General features: G+C 41.3%; 1 protein-coding gene across 1 annotated transcript in view; it reads right to left on the reverse strand.

Annotated features, from left to right (window-relative positions):
• LOC307252277 (protein sidekick-1-like) overlaps positions 1-16,456 on the reverse strand; it is a gene marked incomplete at its 5' end in the record, with an annotated part of 221,470 nt that overhangs the window by 96,974 nt on the left and 108,040 nt on the right. The window contains one exon of the mRNA XM_080029914.1: positions 13,347-13,480. Coding sequence (XP_079886040.1) covers positions 13,347-13,480 — 134 coding nt within the window. The remainder of the gene's footprint in view (positions 1-13,346; positions 13,481-16,456) is intronic.

Genomic DNA, 16,456 nt, shown 5'->3' on the forward strand with positions numbered 1-16,456 from the left:
GAGTGAGTGAGTGAGTGAGTGAGTGAGTGAGTGAGTGAGTGAGTGAGTGTGTGTGTGTGTGTGTGTGTGTGTGTGTGTGTGTGTGAGTGAGTGTGTCTGTGTGTGTGGGAGTATGTGTATTTACGTGTGTGTGCGCAGGTGTGTGCGTGTGAGTGCGGGTATGGTCATGTGTCCTTTTCTCTCACCTATTACAGTGAGATGTGCCTTTGCATTGCAGTGATTGATTGATTGAGTGTGTTTGTGTGTGTGGGTGTTTACATGCGTGTGTGTGTTACGCGATCCCTCATGGGGGCCGGAACAGTTAGGCTCTGTGTCTGATTAATTGCTTAATTGATTAAGTGGGCCGGAGATCGATTGGTTGAGCCTGGCTATAACAGATTCATTAAAACAGTGATAGATCAGTGAGATCTGGCCGCAGCTGTTCCGCCTGGCACCGGACAGCGCGGCCTGGTAAAGGACATCATCCGTCCACATGCGCACACACTGCTGTGTCCTTATGTGTGTGTGTGTGTGTGTGTGTGTGTGTGTGTGTGTGTGTGTGTGTGTGTGTGCGTTCAATCACCTCCAAACAACCAGGCAGGGGAGGAGGAAGTGGCAGGGAGGTAAGTAGGGATGAAGAAGAGGGAGAGGAGAGAAGGGGGAAACTATTTTTGGATTAAAGGCCCTGTTGATCTATTCCTGTTTTCAGCATCCCCTCTCAATCTTCAACTTTTACACTCTGGCTCTCTCTCCTCCTTCCTATCCGTCTCTATCATCCTGAAAGCTTTCGCACTTTGCTCACGGCTCCACTCTTGTTCTCAGACTCTCTGCTAGTCCATCCCTCTCTGTCCTCATCTGTTTCTCTGCACGGCCCTTGTCTATTCTCTCTCTCCTTCTCTCACTAATTATTTGCGAGTACTGTCTTTGCCCCCCAAAACCCTGATAAAAACTTTACCTAACGTGCATACTGACAGCGCAGGGGGACATGAGGACACACACACACACACACACACACAGACAAACATAAACGTGCACCTATGGCTGTGTGTGTGTGAATTTGTAAATAAGTGTGAAACGTGGCTGTGTTTTAGCAAGGCTTTAATAACCGAGGCCGGTGCAGTTAAAAGCACCACCCACTCAGTCTTTCACACCATGGTGTCAGTTCACGGCTAACAAACAAATGGGATATTTCTGTACTTGTCTGTGCATAGCTGAATTGAAGTGTTTGCTATGTGAATGTGCGTGCTAATGGGAGTGAGAATGTAAAGCATTACCGGCCTAATAAATCTCTATATATAAACATGACTCGTTTTGACTTGTTATCGTCAGCTAATGTTTCTAACTGTCTCTGGTGTTGCTCTCTTTAGATGTGTTTTATTCTTTTTCTATATTGCATTGTTGGGAGGAGCCTGAGGCTTAAGAATTGCATTGCCAATGACTGCTGCTGTAATTGCTGTGCATATGACAAATAAACATCTTGAATCAACATATTGCATGTTTTTGTCTGTTTCGTCTGTGTTATGATTCTTCCTTTACATTGATTTTGTGAGTTTTGTGTCGTTTTGCTGCATACACACATAGATAGCACTGGACAGTCGGTTTTCAGGGCCTATTTGTGTCTTGTAAGTCAAATAACTAAGAATGAGTTATTCTTGAAAAGAGTTTCCTAAAGCAGCAGCTGTTATCTCAGCATTAGGTATTGGTGAAGTATTTCATTTGACTGTCACAGGTGACTTCTGATTTGCGGTCATGATAATGTTACTCTCGACAGTTTCTAAAAGGCATATAAAGACAGCCTCAACTTCATCCCCCTGTTTTTCATCTACTGCAGCGTGGAGCCTAAAGTCCTTCCACACATTATTTCCCAGGTGGCTTAGTGTCAAGATTATCCATTCTACAAGTCACCTGCTTTTGCGTAAAAGAGACAACAGGCATTGTTTGCTGAGGGCAGACGGGCACACAATAGATCAGAGAAACTGCAATATATGAATTCCCTCCGCTGGAGTACAAGGCACAGCCTGTTTCATTTAACTCCTGTTTATAGGCTCTTGAATACAAGGTGACAATCCTATTAGGAAATAGTTTAGAAATGTTCCAATGTTTGAGTTGAGTTATTAACGGGAAATCGACTACATTCATAAATAGTTTTTATTCCAAAGCACTTTAGCATTAGATTCTTATTTGCATGGGTCCAATGTCTTGCCCGGGAGATGTAGACAGGAGGAGCCAACCCTGCAAATATTGGACGATGTGCTCTACTACGTCTATTGAATTTCCATAAAATGCACAAATTTATACCATGACAGAAAATTGTATCCGTATCGCCGAACACACACACACACACACACATACACACCACATATGCTAAATCAAGCAACTGATGACACAATCATCCCTCTCTCTTTGCCCCCGTCCCCCTGCTATTGAGCATATTTCTCCTCCCTCAGCACCTCATCATCTCTCCGCCTATTTACCCTTCCTTTATCTTACTTCTGTTCTCTAAATCCAATCTTTCCCTTTGCCGCCCTGCCCCATCATTCACCAGCTCCGGTTTGTTCCCACTCAATCTCTCTCTTTCTTTTCCACTTCTATTGCTTCAAATTAACATCTGACTGGCCCCGCTACTCCTCCAATAACCTGTTACACCCAGCAGGAAGCCCGGACACACACAGACAATCAGCATGTTCGCATACACAATAATATTTCATTTATATTCGGGGGATAGTCTGAAAACACCCTGAATATAGCTAGCATGTGTTGATATACAAGCTGGCATATGAACATCTTATCCCAATGGGTTGCTCAGTTTGGAGTCGCCGAGCTTAGTATCAAAACAAAGCAAAGCTAATCAACTCAGTTGGAAAACGGTAAAAATGTCTGTGTCTTCATGTATTGTACACCACGTCTAACTTGAGACTGGAATAAAGCTCCTATTCCGAATGTTAATGTTCTTGCACACAAACTGACTGACACACACACAGTCCTGGGTTGCATAGTGTACGCGAGGTGGCGATAAGGGACGATCGTGTGACTGACAGGATCATTAAACCCATGAGCAGCATAGTACTTATCTACACACTTGACACCTCATTCAGCTTCCCGTGTGTGGTGTGTGCTCGTGCATTTCATCTCCTTTAGGCGGCTGAGATGCTATCCTCCACCCAGTCTTTGTCTGGAGAGATTGTGCATTAGTCATTGCTGATGGTACATCAACTACAATTCCCCACAATAACGACACAGCACAGCTATTATCAAAGGGCGTAAGCTACAGTAAATGAGTCTGATAGCCAGAACACAGATGGATTATGTTCTCTGAAGTTGACTTCATGCAAAGTAATGTTGAATGGATCAGTTAAACCATGATGAAGCAAAATATGGACTTAATCGCCATATTTCTGATCCACATGATTCAAAAATAAAATAAAATACAAAAAAATTCCACACAGTATTTATTCCAAATGTATGTTATTTAAGTGTTATTTTGTAACACTCATCGGCTGTACAGTTATCACAGTATTGTTTCGACACCTAAGAAAAGTGCAACAGGGCCTATTTCTTCCCTCTCAGACAATTGATAGCACAAACACAGATAGGTCACACACAGTATAGGAGATTCAGAGAGCACAGTGTCCCGGATACAACTGCAGCCCCGCAGTAAACAATGCTGGAGGAAACCTGTGTAACGGTAAAGCTTTCACAAGCCTCTTCCCTGCTACTGTTCTATGGCCTCTTTACCTCATCTGACTCTCTCTCTCTCTGCTTGTTCATTGATTCCTAGAAACTTGTTACTGTGACTTCCTTGTCTGTTTCCTCTCCCAGCAGACACTTCTCTCACTGCCGGCTCTTTTTACTGTTGCCTTTCTTTGTTTGTCTATTGGCTGTTGTAATTGTGAATGGGGAGGGGGGAGGATTCGAAGACGGTTTTGAGTGGGTGTGAAACTGCTCAGTCAAAGCCGAGTACATGGGCATCCGTCTTAATCTATTTCCTAACGCTGTAAAACACGCCAGCAATTACATCCATAACTAGGTGGAACAAGTTGAGTGTATACACGTATGGACACACACACACACACACACACAGGGTTCGCCTGTCATACCGCCACAGTCCTTGAGTCGGTTCCACTGTCCATCCTTCCATCGCACCATCTTCCCTGTCTGTACACTGGGGTTTTAATTATAGAACCACAGCGGAGCCTCATTACAGAGAGAGACAGAGAGAGAAGGAACTGAGAGAGAGACAGAGGAATCAGACAGAGTGGGGAGACGGGGATCAACAGAGACAAGGCTGATCCCTTTGCAACTGAAATATTGAATATAATAATTCCAGACACAACCAGTTGTAGCAGGAATTAATCAAAGCACAAGTCATTAGCCAAGCCTCTTTATCAAAACCCACTGAGGATTAGTGCCTCTTTATATGATTGTGTGTGTGTGTGTGTGTGTGTGTGTGTGTGTGTGTGTGTGTGTGTGTGTGTGTGTGTGTGTGTTTGTGCATACACATCTGACCAGATTTCCGATACATACAAACTATACTTCAAAAGGATCGACTGGTCCTAGACAATAGCTGTTCACAGCGTATAAATAATGATGTAATTATTCAACAGTAACTATTTCAGCATTTCTAGTAATTGAAATCCTGTATCCCTCTCATAACTACCGGCTCTTGTCTGCCATCTTACTCCCCAGCAAAACGTTATCTCCAGGATTTGGCTAAACTGTTGCCAACCAACCGGGTATTAAATGCAAAAGGTCTATTTAGAAAGTATGATACTTTATGTTATATGAAGTATCACACAGAATTGCTACAATGCAAATGACATAGAGGATAATGACTGACAGATATTTATCTTTTAATCCATTCTACTCCAGACTCGACTTACACAAAGGTAATTTAATCAACTACAACAGAATAAAATAAAATAATTTTGCACATCTAACCATGTGAAAGTCGAAGGCACTCATAGATGGTCACAGAATGGTGAGCAAATTATTATTTGTTTGGCAAGTCAGCTTGAACACAGCAGCATCTGAAGCACATGTGGTGTTTTCTTTTGTCTCCAAAATCTATTTTCAAAAGAACCAGATCAAATCGGTTACCGCAGAAACTGCTGTACTTTGCCAAAATGAACAAATATCAGGACAGTGTTGCTTGTTGCTTCAAATGGAAACTCTTCAACACAGTCAGACACCCAAAGCAACGATCAGAGTGAGTAATGTTTAAAAACAGACCTGGCTAGGGATCAATAGAACAATTTTAATCAGTAACAAATGTGAAGATTTCTCAAAATAACTAGTCAAGCTGACTCTTCAAAATGGTTTGCTTTGTTTAAACAACAGTTTAAAACCGTACGATATGATATTTAATTTTAAGAATCATATTGCTAGCTGAAAATACCTCTTCTGATCAAATAACGACAAACAAGTTTTAGCAATAAATCAGGCTCATAAAAGTGGGGTGCACACTCAAATCTATCAGATTCCCTCTAATTTAACTTCTCAGTTTTTAAGTTCAGCAGGTGCAACCTGCATTAGTCAGTCCTCTTGAAGCTTGCGTCTCTCACAAGCAATAAATAAACTCATCACCAACAGGTGCACAAAATGGATTTTTTGAACACCAGCTATCTCTGTAATTTTTTTGCTAGTTGAGTGCAACATTTTATTTCTCTAGCTTTAGCACTATAGGAAAGCAGTTTTTAAAATGCCATTGTTATAATTAATATCAACATTTAACAGAATCAAATGAACATGTCCTATTCTAATCTTATAGCTGCTGCTGTTGCCAGCCATAGTTCAGTGCTCACCCAAAACATAATTCTATGCCTCGCTTAAAAGATGAAAGTCTAACGACATCTGACCGTAACCGCAAAATGCTGGAGCCATTTTTATCTCGCTGCTAAATAAAGAATATTGGCAGCTGCCTTCTAACATCGCCATAGATTCTGCCGATAATTAATTAAGAGCAGTCATTTGAGAGGGAGAGAGAAGATTTAGTGTCACTGTTCGGTGCCTCTACACCTGCGCCTGTATCACGAGATGGTGAGTTGTTGTTGCACAGCATCCAATTTGGCATTTGTTTTTGTTTTTAGGGGTCACCAGCCAAAAAGATTGAGGAACAATCATTACTCCGCATGGCTGCCTGTATTCTTCAATCAGTGCTTTGACTAATACTCCTTGGACATTTCCCCTAGCCAACACTACAAGCTGCAGTCTTTCTACCCACGTAGAGCACACAATGGGGGCACAGATCATTATGTTGCCAACTTGCCATATTGGTTCCTTTGGTGTTCCTTGAAAACTACCAAGGCCTGATGCAGCAAAAAAATCCCATCCAGGTTAGCAGCTGTCTGAGTGTGCAAAACTACAATGCACCAACACTCACGCACACACATAAATACACAAACACTCACGCACACACATAAATACACAAACACACACACACACACACACACACACACACACACACACACACACACAACCAACCAAAAGTGCATACACACAAGCCACATAGATTCCACCCAGCAAAAACACAACGGCACAATCACTCTCTCCAGGGACACTAAAATACCTCCAATTAGACGCGCCAAAGAACAACTGGGATGGGACCTGGAGCAAAGGCATACACACACACACACACACACACACACACACACACGCACAGAGAGATCCACGGCAGGCTCTCATTTAAGAGGCAGTGATGTGGAAAGGAAACATCTGGAAGGGAGGGAAGACGATTAGAAAAAGAAACACAATGACAGAGAGACACAGGCATGCGTAAAACAACAACACGATCACCGAGCACACACACACTCGTACAGACATGTGCCAGTGTTCAACAAATACTTTCAACCGCGTATTGATCTAAAGCCTTTTAAACATACATAAGCGTGTGAGTCATATGCCATTCGCTGGTTGAATTAATCACTTTTCTCTTTTCTCTTATCTCTTTTTTTATTTTATTCACTTTCCCAACCAATAAACGTGTAGCTACATATATAGCAATATATATTACTGACGCTTTGTGTGTGTGTGTCTGGGTTATCCCGAGGTCAGCAGACACAAATGCTACTCAAGTCTATTCTTCAGCCCCTGACAAAAGGCCTCTATGTCATTTCTCAGGGCCACTAGGCAAGAGGCAACATGTTTGATGGAGGCAGTGAGAAAAGAGGATAGACTGAAATTCTGAGAGAGAAATGGCCGTGATGTAAAATGGCAGACACCTAGGGAGTCTGTGACAGGAGGCGTAATCAAACTCAGACAGACTCTATACTCCCCAATCACCAGGCCCGAGGTAATCAAACTCAGACTCCCACAACCCCCTCCCCCCGACAAACACATACAACATTAGGGTTATGAAAGGATAGAAGGTCATTTTTACAATGCATTTATGCACTTGGAGCCCAATGTGTCCCTTTGCTCTCTTTCCAACACTCTCCTCTGTGTTGCCTCCTTGTGTGTCGTGCTTTAGTCGGCTACATCACTGTACAACTTGTGAAAATAACTGCCGGCTGATTTGTTTCTGTTCTTTGTTCAGCAGAATCCATTTTTTAACTCAATTCATTACAGTGCAGTAACTACTGTGTGACTACTTCAGTAACTATGATGCTTCAAAGGCGAGCTGTACGTTTTCAAACGACTTCTTCAAACTTGTTCTTGTGTTCAAAAGAGCTTGTTCCTAGAAACTGAGGTCTGCCAAACAGTAATTATGAGGTTACAGCATGTAGAACATCTTGAAGGGGAACTCGGCACAGATTGTCATTGAACAAAATCAGTTCACAAGTCATGCAAGGTGCTACTCAACCATAGAAAAGAGATGCGAAAAGTGTGTAAAAGTATGAGGAATAACTCCGTAATGTCATCGAGGACATCTAGGCCTGGGGTTTCGGAGAACTACAAATTGAGATAAAGCCTGTGTTGCAAACTGGCATTGTGGGGTTTGAAAGATGTGAGCATTTACGAGGCAGCGAGGGTCCGACCAAAAGATCCTATCAATTGCATTTAGGGATTAAAAGCCAGGACATCTCCTCCTCCACTGCATCAATCTGTTTTAAATCTGTCTGGCAAGTTTCCCCGACTTTATGGAAGTGAAATGCTAAACAGGAAGAGTACATTTATTTCCCCTTTTAAAAAAAAAAGGAGGCACTCGCCAAGCAGGGCTTCTATGTATGCATGTACAATTTGAAACTATTTTTGCAATTCAGCAATCATTAACAAGCGTGACATAACTGTCTTCTCTACAGAAAAGATAACGGCGGCTGATCAACTATTGAGCTCAAAGCTGAGAGAGCATTTAAAGTGCTATGGTAATTATGTGTCTGCCACAGTTCTTCTGTTCTTTTTCTCTGCTCTAGCTCTTTGATGATGTCCAGATATGCTGAGCGTCTCTGGACTTGTACTTTTGCATGTGTATGTGCTTAAACCTCTTACGAAGAACTTTAAAATGTTCATGAAACCATCTAATTTTTCCTTTGATGATCATAAATTACCTGTAACAGCAAACAAGACTATCAGTGAAAACAACGCTTAATTTATATAGTTATTTCTAGGGATGGGGCCAATCCGATCCAGTATCGGGTCCGATATGACTGAAATCTGCGAATCGGATATCGGACTGACAGCTCCGATATTAAAATTAAAAAATTAAAATAAAATAATTTTTTATTTTGTTTAACTATTAAAGAGCGAACGAGCCGCGCGAGCATGCGCCGACGTTCGGTGGAGGGATAGAGGACACTGCTTTCTAATTTGACAAACAGTACATATCAGTTTGTTAGTCAGTGAGCTAACCAAAGCCTAACCCTAGTCAAGGAATTGGAGAGGCTTCTACACTGTGTCACATTCTACTATGTGAAATACAGCCAGAGAGAGGAAGACTGTGCAGATAAACACAACAACACATATTCTAGTGGGGCAGAAGTGATCATTGAGAAGACTTATTTTATTAATTATATTTTCATAAAAATATTGCATAGTCTTGCCTTTAAGATAAACCTACATGCATTTGTGTATATTTCTTGCTATTTTAAATTAGAATAGCTTAAGCCTTCCTAGCCTTACACATAACATCACCACCAACAAAAAAATGTTTAACAATTATGATATCGTATCGGACAGTATCGGTATCGGCCGATATCCAAAGCCCATATATCGGAATCGGATCGGAACTAAAAATAGTGGATCGGTGCATCCCTAGTTATTTCTAATGCCTTTGCACGGGTCGTATTTTGAACACTACCGCTTTTGCCCAAAGGTGCCACTAGAAATCAACAAAAACAGAAAGCTCCATATTGTTACTTGTGTGTGTGTGTGTGTGTGTGTGTGTGTGTGTGTGTGTGTGTGTGTGTGTGTGTGTGTGTGTGTGTGTGTGTGTGTGTGTTTGTGTGTGTGTGTGTTAAGTCTCCCCTCCAGTGAGATCTCTCTTTGGGGATATTTTGCCGCTCTAATGGTCTGATGTGCAAACCTACTAAGACCTGCACCGCTGTGAACTGAGCAGAAGCCAGCCGACATGCACACACACTCTTCTGGGCACCAGGGAGACTGACTGCTGTCTTGATTGACAGGCCGAGGTGCATGTGTGTATTAAACAGAGACGGAGAGGGAGAGATATTAGCAGGTTACGCATGGAGCCTAATTAATTGGAGAAGGGATCCTCATCTACTGCCACTAACAGAAAATACCCCGAGGCCGTTAGAACTCTCAACAGTAAACACACACACACACAGGTCAAGCTCACACTGAATCAAACATGTGTATACTTTAACTAATTGACCAGAAATGCACCTTTAAACCTACCCTCCCTCCCTTGCTCCCTGGAGTGGCTGTGTTAATGTGATTTGCTGTGTTCACTTGATATTCAGGCCACTGTGAGCAGAATAGCTTCTTCTCTGAGTATCAAAAATGAAACTTCAGTCAATCTGTCGTGTTCAAGCTACAGTGATACAACTGATTGCAAATATCTCCCGCGATGCCATATGTTGCCTGCGGTGATAAAAAACTCCAGGAGCTGTTTATTTTAGAGGCGGGCTGTACTTCCAGTGATTACAGAGTTTGACCTCTCACCAAGCTGTTGAGATGCTATCAATTGTGGCTCTTCCAGCTCAACCAGCGATGACAGTTAGTGCTTATTATTTGCAGCGGTGTAGCCCACGGTTACAGGACATGCTGATAATGGAGCTGTGATGTAGGTAGGTCATACAGCCGTCAGTGTACCGTTTGTCTCTGCTCTTAGAGGCTTTGTGGATTGGCCGAAAGATTTTGACTAGTAGGACTCTACTACTAATACTGCATCCTATCTGTTAATGCCTGATAGTGTGTGTGTGTGTGTGTGTATGTGTGTGTGGTTGCGTGCAAGTGGCATGTAAGAGCTTCCTCTACCAGCGGTCCTCCTGACATTACAGGTAGTTGGTCATGTCCTCGGTCTGAACCAGTGAGTCACTTCATTAGCGAGTCAATTTTTTATTCTCCCTCGTCTCCTTCTCTAGAAATCCTGGTTCTCTTCTTGTGTGCCGAGCGTAACGCTCAAATCAAAGTAAGGAACGGCTTGAATTGAAAATAGGTATCTCATTTATTCAGGTGAATGTCTGAAAAGAGAGACAACATTTATAGAAATAGAATATTTGACTGACAGCTATGAACTTCTCTGTCTTCAGGTTCTGTACAGGCGGCTGCTTAATGGAAGGGAAAAGTGAAAAGAGGGGAGAGAGGAAAAGGAGAGAGAAAGACATAGGATAGGAAATGTAAAAAAAAATTTAAAAAAAGAATTGTGAAGAACCCAATATGTATGAGTTCATTCAATGCTACCTTGTGTCAGCTAAGGTGAACTGCTCAACACAATTGAATCTCATTTGCACAAAATGGTTGCTTTTTACCTCAAATTTCCTGCAAGCAAACCTTAGCCTCACTCTGCCATTAAAATGACCAGTCTCTTGCCCAGTGTGTCCACTCACTATAACAGAGTACCCCCCAGGGACATCCAGGTAGGTTACATTTAAGATTTTTTAAGACCTATTTTAATGCCACTTCAAATGACATGTAATGCCAACGTCAGGCCATACTGGCAAAAGTAGCAAGGATATAATGGAACGTCTGAAGCATTTTAAGGTACTTTTATTAAAGATAATTTATTATAAACTTACATTTATATACTCAAATGGATAAATTGTAAAAGTAGCTTTGTGAAGTATGAGTATAGTGTTAATAACAAAATCCCAAAGTGCTTATTTTTCACATAACAATCCCTTTCCAAGTATTTAAAAGGGGCAATCAAAAATGTAAGACCTTTGTAAGCGAAATTCAACACTTTTAAGGCCTTATTTTGAAAATATCAAATTAAATACATTTTTTTAATGCTTTTAAGACCGGATGGGTATCCTGTATATATATTTTACGGAGAAAGCAGAAAACAGAATACTTTTATTTGTATTTTTGGGACGGATTAAACACGTCTTTAATTTCCAAAACATCCTGCTGACCAGCGGGCTGTTCAAAGTGTAACATAGATAGAGGATTGACTTTGAATAAATCCCAAGGATTGTTTGTTTGCCTTTGTCTGTTTCTCTCTTTGCATCAATCTGACTCCGTCATTCGTCCTCCAGCTTTTCCTTAATTCCCCTTCCCTCTTTTCTGTTACGATCTCAATAACGTATAACTGAATCAAATGTGGTGTTTTATAGCAAAGGATGTTTTTCCCCGGAAAATGTTTATTGTAGAGAATACACACTCGTAAACAAAGACAAACACACACCCACATGGGCACGCAGACGTTTATGGTGGAAGACTGATCAGTGAAGCCTAACTACACCCTTACAATTCCAAAAAAAAAAAACGCCCAAGGGACTACTCCTACCTGACAGCTGTAACAAGGTACTAGACGTATATTTATGTGATTGTGTGTGTGTGCTTTGGTGACAAAGGATGCCAAAGGATACAACCCTGTAAAGAGAATCTAATTAAAACTCAATACAGCCACAAGGGACAGAGAGTACTCCCTGGTTCCCTCTCTTTTAACCATAGCAAGCACTTCAGCTGAAGGACTGTCAGACAGCAGTCTATCCTCTGGCAATAAAAGCAACATGGAATGGAAGGATACCGCCATAAAGCCATTCATAACGGCCATGACAGAAGCATGAACAAAGCCCAACAGAAAACATACCCCTGAACCTTGCAGTTTTTTGGAGAGTAGCACATTTTAACAATCAAAAACTAAAAGCAATGAAGACATGCAGCATAAAGGCTACACAGACAAAGTCCAATGCAAAAGAAAGGACTTTTTTATACCAAAATAGAGCTTGTATCGCTAGACCTTTTGAGTAAAGGTAAAACCACATATAAACAGGCAATGAAAAACAACACTTTTTATATTTTGAATATACCAAAAGTCTGTAAACACCAAATAAACTTCAGTATCTGGATCAACACTGTTGCCCCAAATTCAGGCAATAGTAATTTCATTTTAAAAGACTGTATTGGTTTGAAAAAGAGAGAAAAAAAGAAGGTGCACTGGTTACTAAAGCTAGTATATTATGGGAGTATAGCTCGCTCCATTTGGGTTCCAGTTCCAGATTGATTACAGATGAAAGGGTAAAGAGGATTTATTGAAGGTTTTGTCTCTTCTTGCTGATTATTGACCAAATCAAAGCTCTCATTTTCTAGCAGAGTGATTCGCACGTTCGCCAGCTTAAGGAACAAATGTCAGACGACAGGTAATATATCAGGCAGCTGGGAGTAATTAACATCTTTGCAGCAAGTTCTTTGCCAAAAGGCCAAAATAAAACTTGGCTCCCCAGGCCCGTGTCATATAAAATCATATAGGCTCGTATAAAAAACACCACTTAACATATAATCATGATAGTCTAATGAAACGATCTAGCTGGATCACATTCTTTCTACACATTCATACTGTATATATAAATAACTATATTTCTACACTTAACGGTGAGGTCAGGATCTGTAGTATTTAGTTCACAAATTTCAACAAGGCTACATCTGTTTTTCAGATTTGTATTTAACGAACATTTCATATCCTCTGCCTTCACCTCATTTTCAAGTTGTATTAACGAGTTGTCAACGGTAATCAAACTGTTACTCAAAATGCCTTCTGCCTTCTCACATCAACAAACAGTGCAGTAGATTTTCAATGGAATCTTTGAATTCTTGTCATATCGTAGCAAACCGCTATCATTCCACACAGAGAGCGTAATCAAGCTTCCCCAAAGAGCCCCCAAAAGAGGTGAAATAAAATCAAATAAAGAGCAAGTAGCAATAGTAGTAATTTCTCAATGAGTGTGAAAATCCTTCAATCCACACTCATTCATATTGAGGGCTGCTCTTGCACTTCAAACCTTTGTTAAGAATCAGAATCATTTCTTTACCTGAGATGCTCAGGTAGACGGCTGGACTGGTCACGTTCTCTCCCGTCATTTCGTTCACCGCCTCCACGTGGTAACGGCCAGCGTCCGCTGCAGTGGTTGCCAAGACGACCAGCTGATTGTCCAGAGTGAGGGCTCTGTAAGGCACAAACCAACGCACACAGGTGAGTTCAACCAGGCAAGAACACTCCACCCACTAAGATTTTAGGAGGGAAAAAACAGAGTATTTGGTACATGGATCATATAGAGATGCAGACGAGGGAGAAGGATCACATTGAATACAATCATCAGAATGGAAAGAGGATTTCGAAAAGAGCTTAAATAAGTCTCTCCTGTCTCAGATTGAAATGTGGCCAATTTTTTGGTCTCTTTAATTATTTCGGGCCATTCATGTTGTTTGTGTATTGTCGTGTGTTTTTCTCTTCATTGATCCATCCTCGTTTCCCCATGCACCAGCAGCAATAAATAAATACAGCACAGACATACAGAATACACAAAAGCAAACACACAGACAAGATCTAAGATATAGTTCTCACACATAAGCACACAAAGATAGGAAACAATCATTCGTAAGCAAAGTTTGTGTTGTGCTGCTGTTGCTTTTCAGGGAATAGTTTATTTTGGAGGGAGACGGTGTGGCGGAGCGTAGCAGGAGGGAAGTGGAAGAGGGTCAAAAATACATTCACAGCACACACAGATTTTCATGTGTTTGAACCTGTGTGTCTGGGAACAGATGCCGCCAGGCAGGAAACGCAGGTTGGTGTTTTTAGCGATGCTACTTGTGTTTTCAATGTGAAGGGAACATCTCCCAATATTCTCACCTGAGAGCTGATACTGAAGTAAAATCAATATGACCAAAGGAAGAATAAAGCAGCATGTTAAAGTGAGACGATGGTGTATTTTTATTAATATAGACTGTGTCTGCTGCTCCCGTGCCCCTATCAACACAGCTAAAAACATATATGCTGCAAGTTGTGCTCAGAATGGTGAAGACTTGCCTGACAATCTTGTGATTGTAGGCTACATCGATAAAACATGATAGAAGGAGAGATAAACGCAAAGTGCATGAACCTGGAAACTGAATGTGTTTACCCTCTTTCATTTGGAGAAGTACTGCATGTTGTGTTGTTGTTGTGAGGTGTGTGTATTTCTCTGAGAGCCTTGTTTAGCAGTGCTAAATTGTCAGCAACGAGTGGGACCCAAAACGGATCGACAGTCGGCTTGTGGGTTTTTCGCTCCGTTTGAATTCAGAACACAAAACTGTACTTATGTCCCACTGAATCCAAAAACATTTCACAAGTACAGATATGTCTTTGTCAACAATACAGAGTACACAGAGTACACAGAAAAACATTATCGCGGCGGTACTGTGCTCTCATTGAAAACACTTCAAAACTGGAAAAGAGCAAAGTAAAGTTTACCTCAGCATCCGGACTACCTGCTGCTGTTTGATTATCAGATGCCACAATAATACAAGCAACACAACCACAGTGAGCCCAACCAATAGGATCTACCAGCATCCACAGCTTAGAAAGGACTGTGTTGGTGCACCCATGAACACAGGGTAGTTTCCTTACTGTATATCTAATGACTTGTTAGTACATGGTGGTGTTTGAATGTGCAACAAATAAGAAGAGGAACTATATTGATTGAGGAGAGGAGTGGAGAAGAGAGAACATGAGCCTGTTTGACATACACGCACGCGCGCGCACACACACACACACACACACACACACACACACACACACACACACACACACACACACACACACACACACACACACACACACACACACACACACACACACACACACTCACACACACACACACACACACAGAATTCCTGAGGTCTAATTTTATTCAGTGTGATTTCCCAGGAGAACATCCACAAGAGCCAGATATTCAACCCCAACACTGGCACTACTTGTGTGAGCGTATGTCGATGTGTGTGTGTGCGTGTGTTGGCTTTTGTGTGTGCATTCAACCAAATCTCCCTGCCTGAAATAAAGGCTTTAACTTTACCTTTCTGCTATCTCTCTTATCTATTCCAAAGCAAAGATGGATTCTGCATCCTCACCCAGTGCGATAATGCAATGTATAACTGTTAAGCTCATTAACTGCACTGACCAGCCCATTTCATCACATATATTTTACCCGGCACATGCTGATTAATAGACAGTGAAGGCTTGCCTCCACTTGCCCATACGTAGCGTCTGAGGAAGGAGAGAGCCCGGGAGGTTTGAAGTTATTAACATTCAAAGTCAAAAGGAGCTCAGTGGGCGGGTGAGAAAAATTCAGTAAGACCAATTAAGATAGCATAATAACCAATTCAACGTTTGTTGAGTTAAAAGTATCTTTTCATGTAGCATTTTCCCTCATTTAAAAATTCCATTTGTAAGTACTGTTCACATGTGAGATTACTTGTGGTGACACAGGCAGATGGCTATCGGCCACAGAGATTTGCTTCACACTTTCATTTGTTCCAAATTAGGAGGTCTCGCCGGCTTGAATTCCCAAAAAATCTTCACATGGATTTTTCAGATCGAAAAAGCAACACATAGGGACAGAAATGAAATTTGCCAATTCGCCAAGTCCGACAAAAGAGATTAGGGGGTCTCAGTTCACATAACATTTTCTTCAGAAAGTAATAAAATGTCTTTATTTGAGTAGCTGGAGGATGGTTCTACAATCTCATCCCAAGAGATAGAAAAACACTCACACAAACACAGACAGGCATATGAAAATGGCGTGCGTCAATTTATTCTGACTGAATAGAAATGTAGTCCAGATTTAATATGACAAAGTCCACATGAAACTTTTTGCTTTCATTTGGTTCTAGATTTAATTAAACTGGACAAATTTGTACTGGCTTTTAATTAAAGACAAACGCAATACTACAACTGTGCATGACTGTGCATGCTTATGTGTGTGTGTGTGTGTGTGTGTGTGTGTGTGTGTGTGTGTGTGTGTGTGAGAGAGAGAGACCGGTTATCCTCAGGCAGAAGAGGGAAATTAAAATACAGTAATCAACTAGATCCTATTCCCTTCTCCATCAGCATTCCCCCTGAACCACTCACCCCCCCCCAAATAATACAAATATAAAAACTTCTCTC

Source organism: Ammodytes marinus (assembly GCF_949987685.1).
Source record: "Ammodytes marinus genome assembly, chromosome: 6".
In the NCBI taxonomy this organism is placed as follows: Eukaryota; Metazoa; Chordata; class Actinopteri; order Uranoscopiformes; family Ammodytidae; genus Ammodytes; species Ammodytes marinus.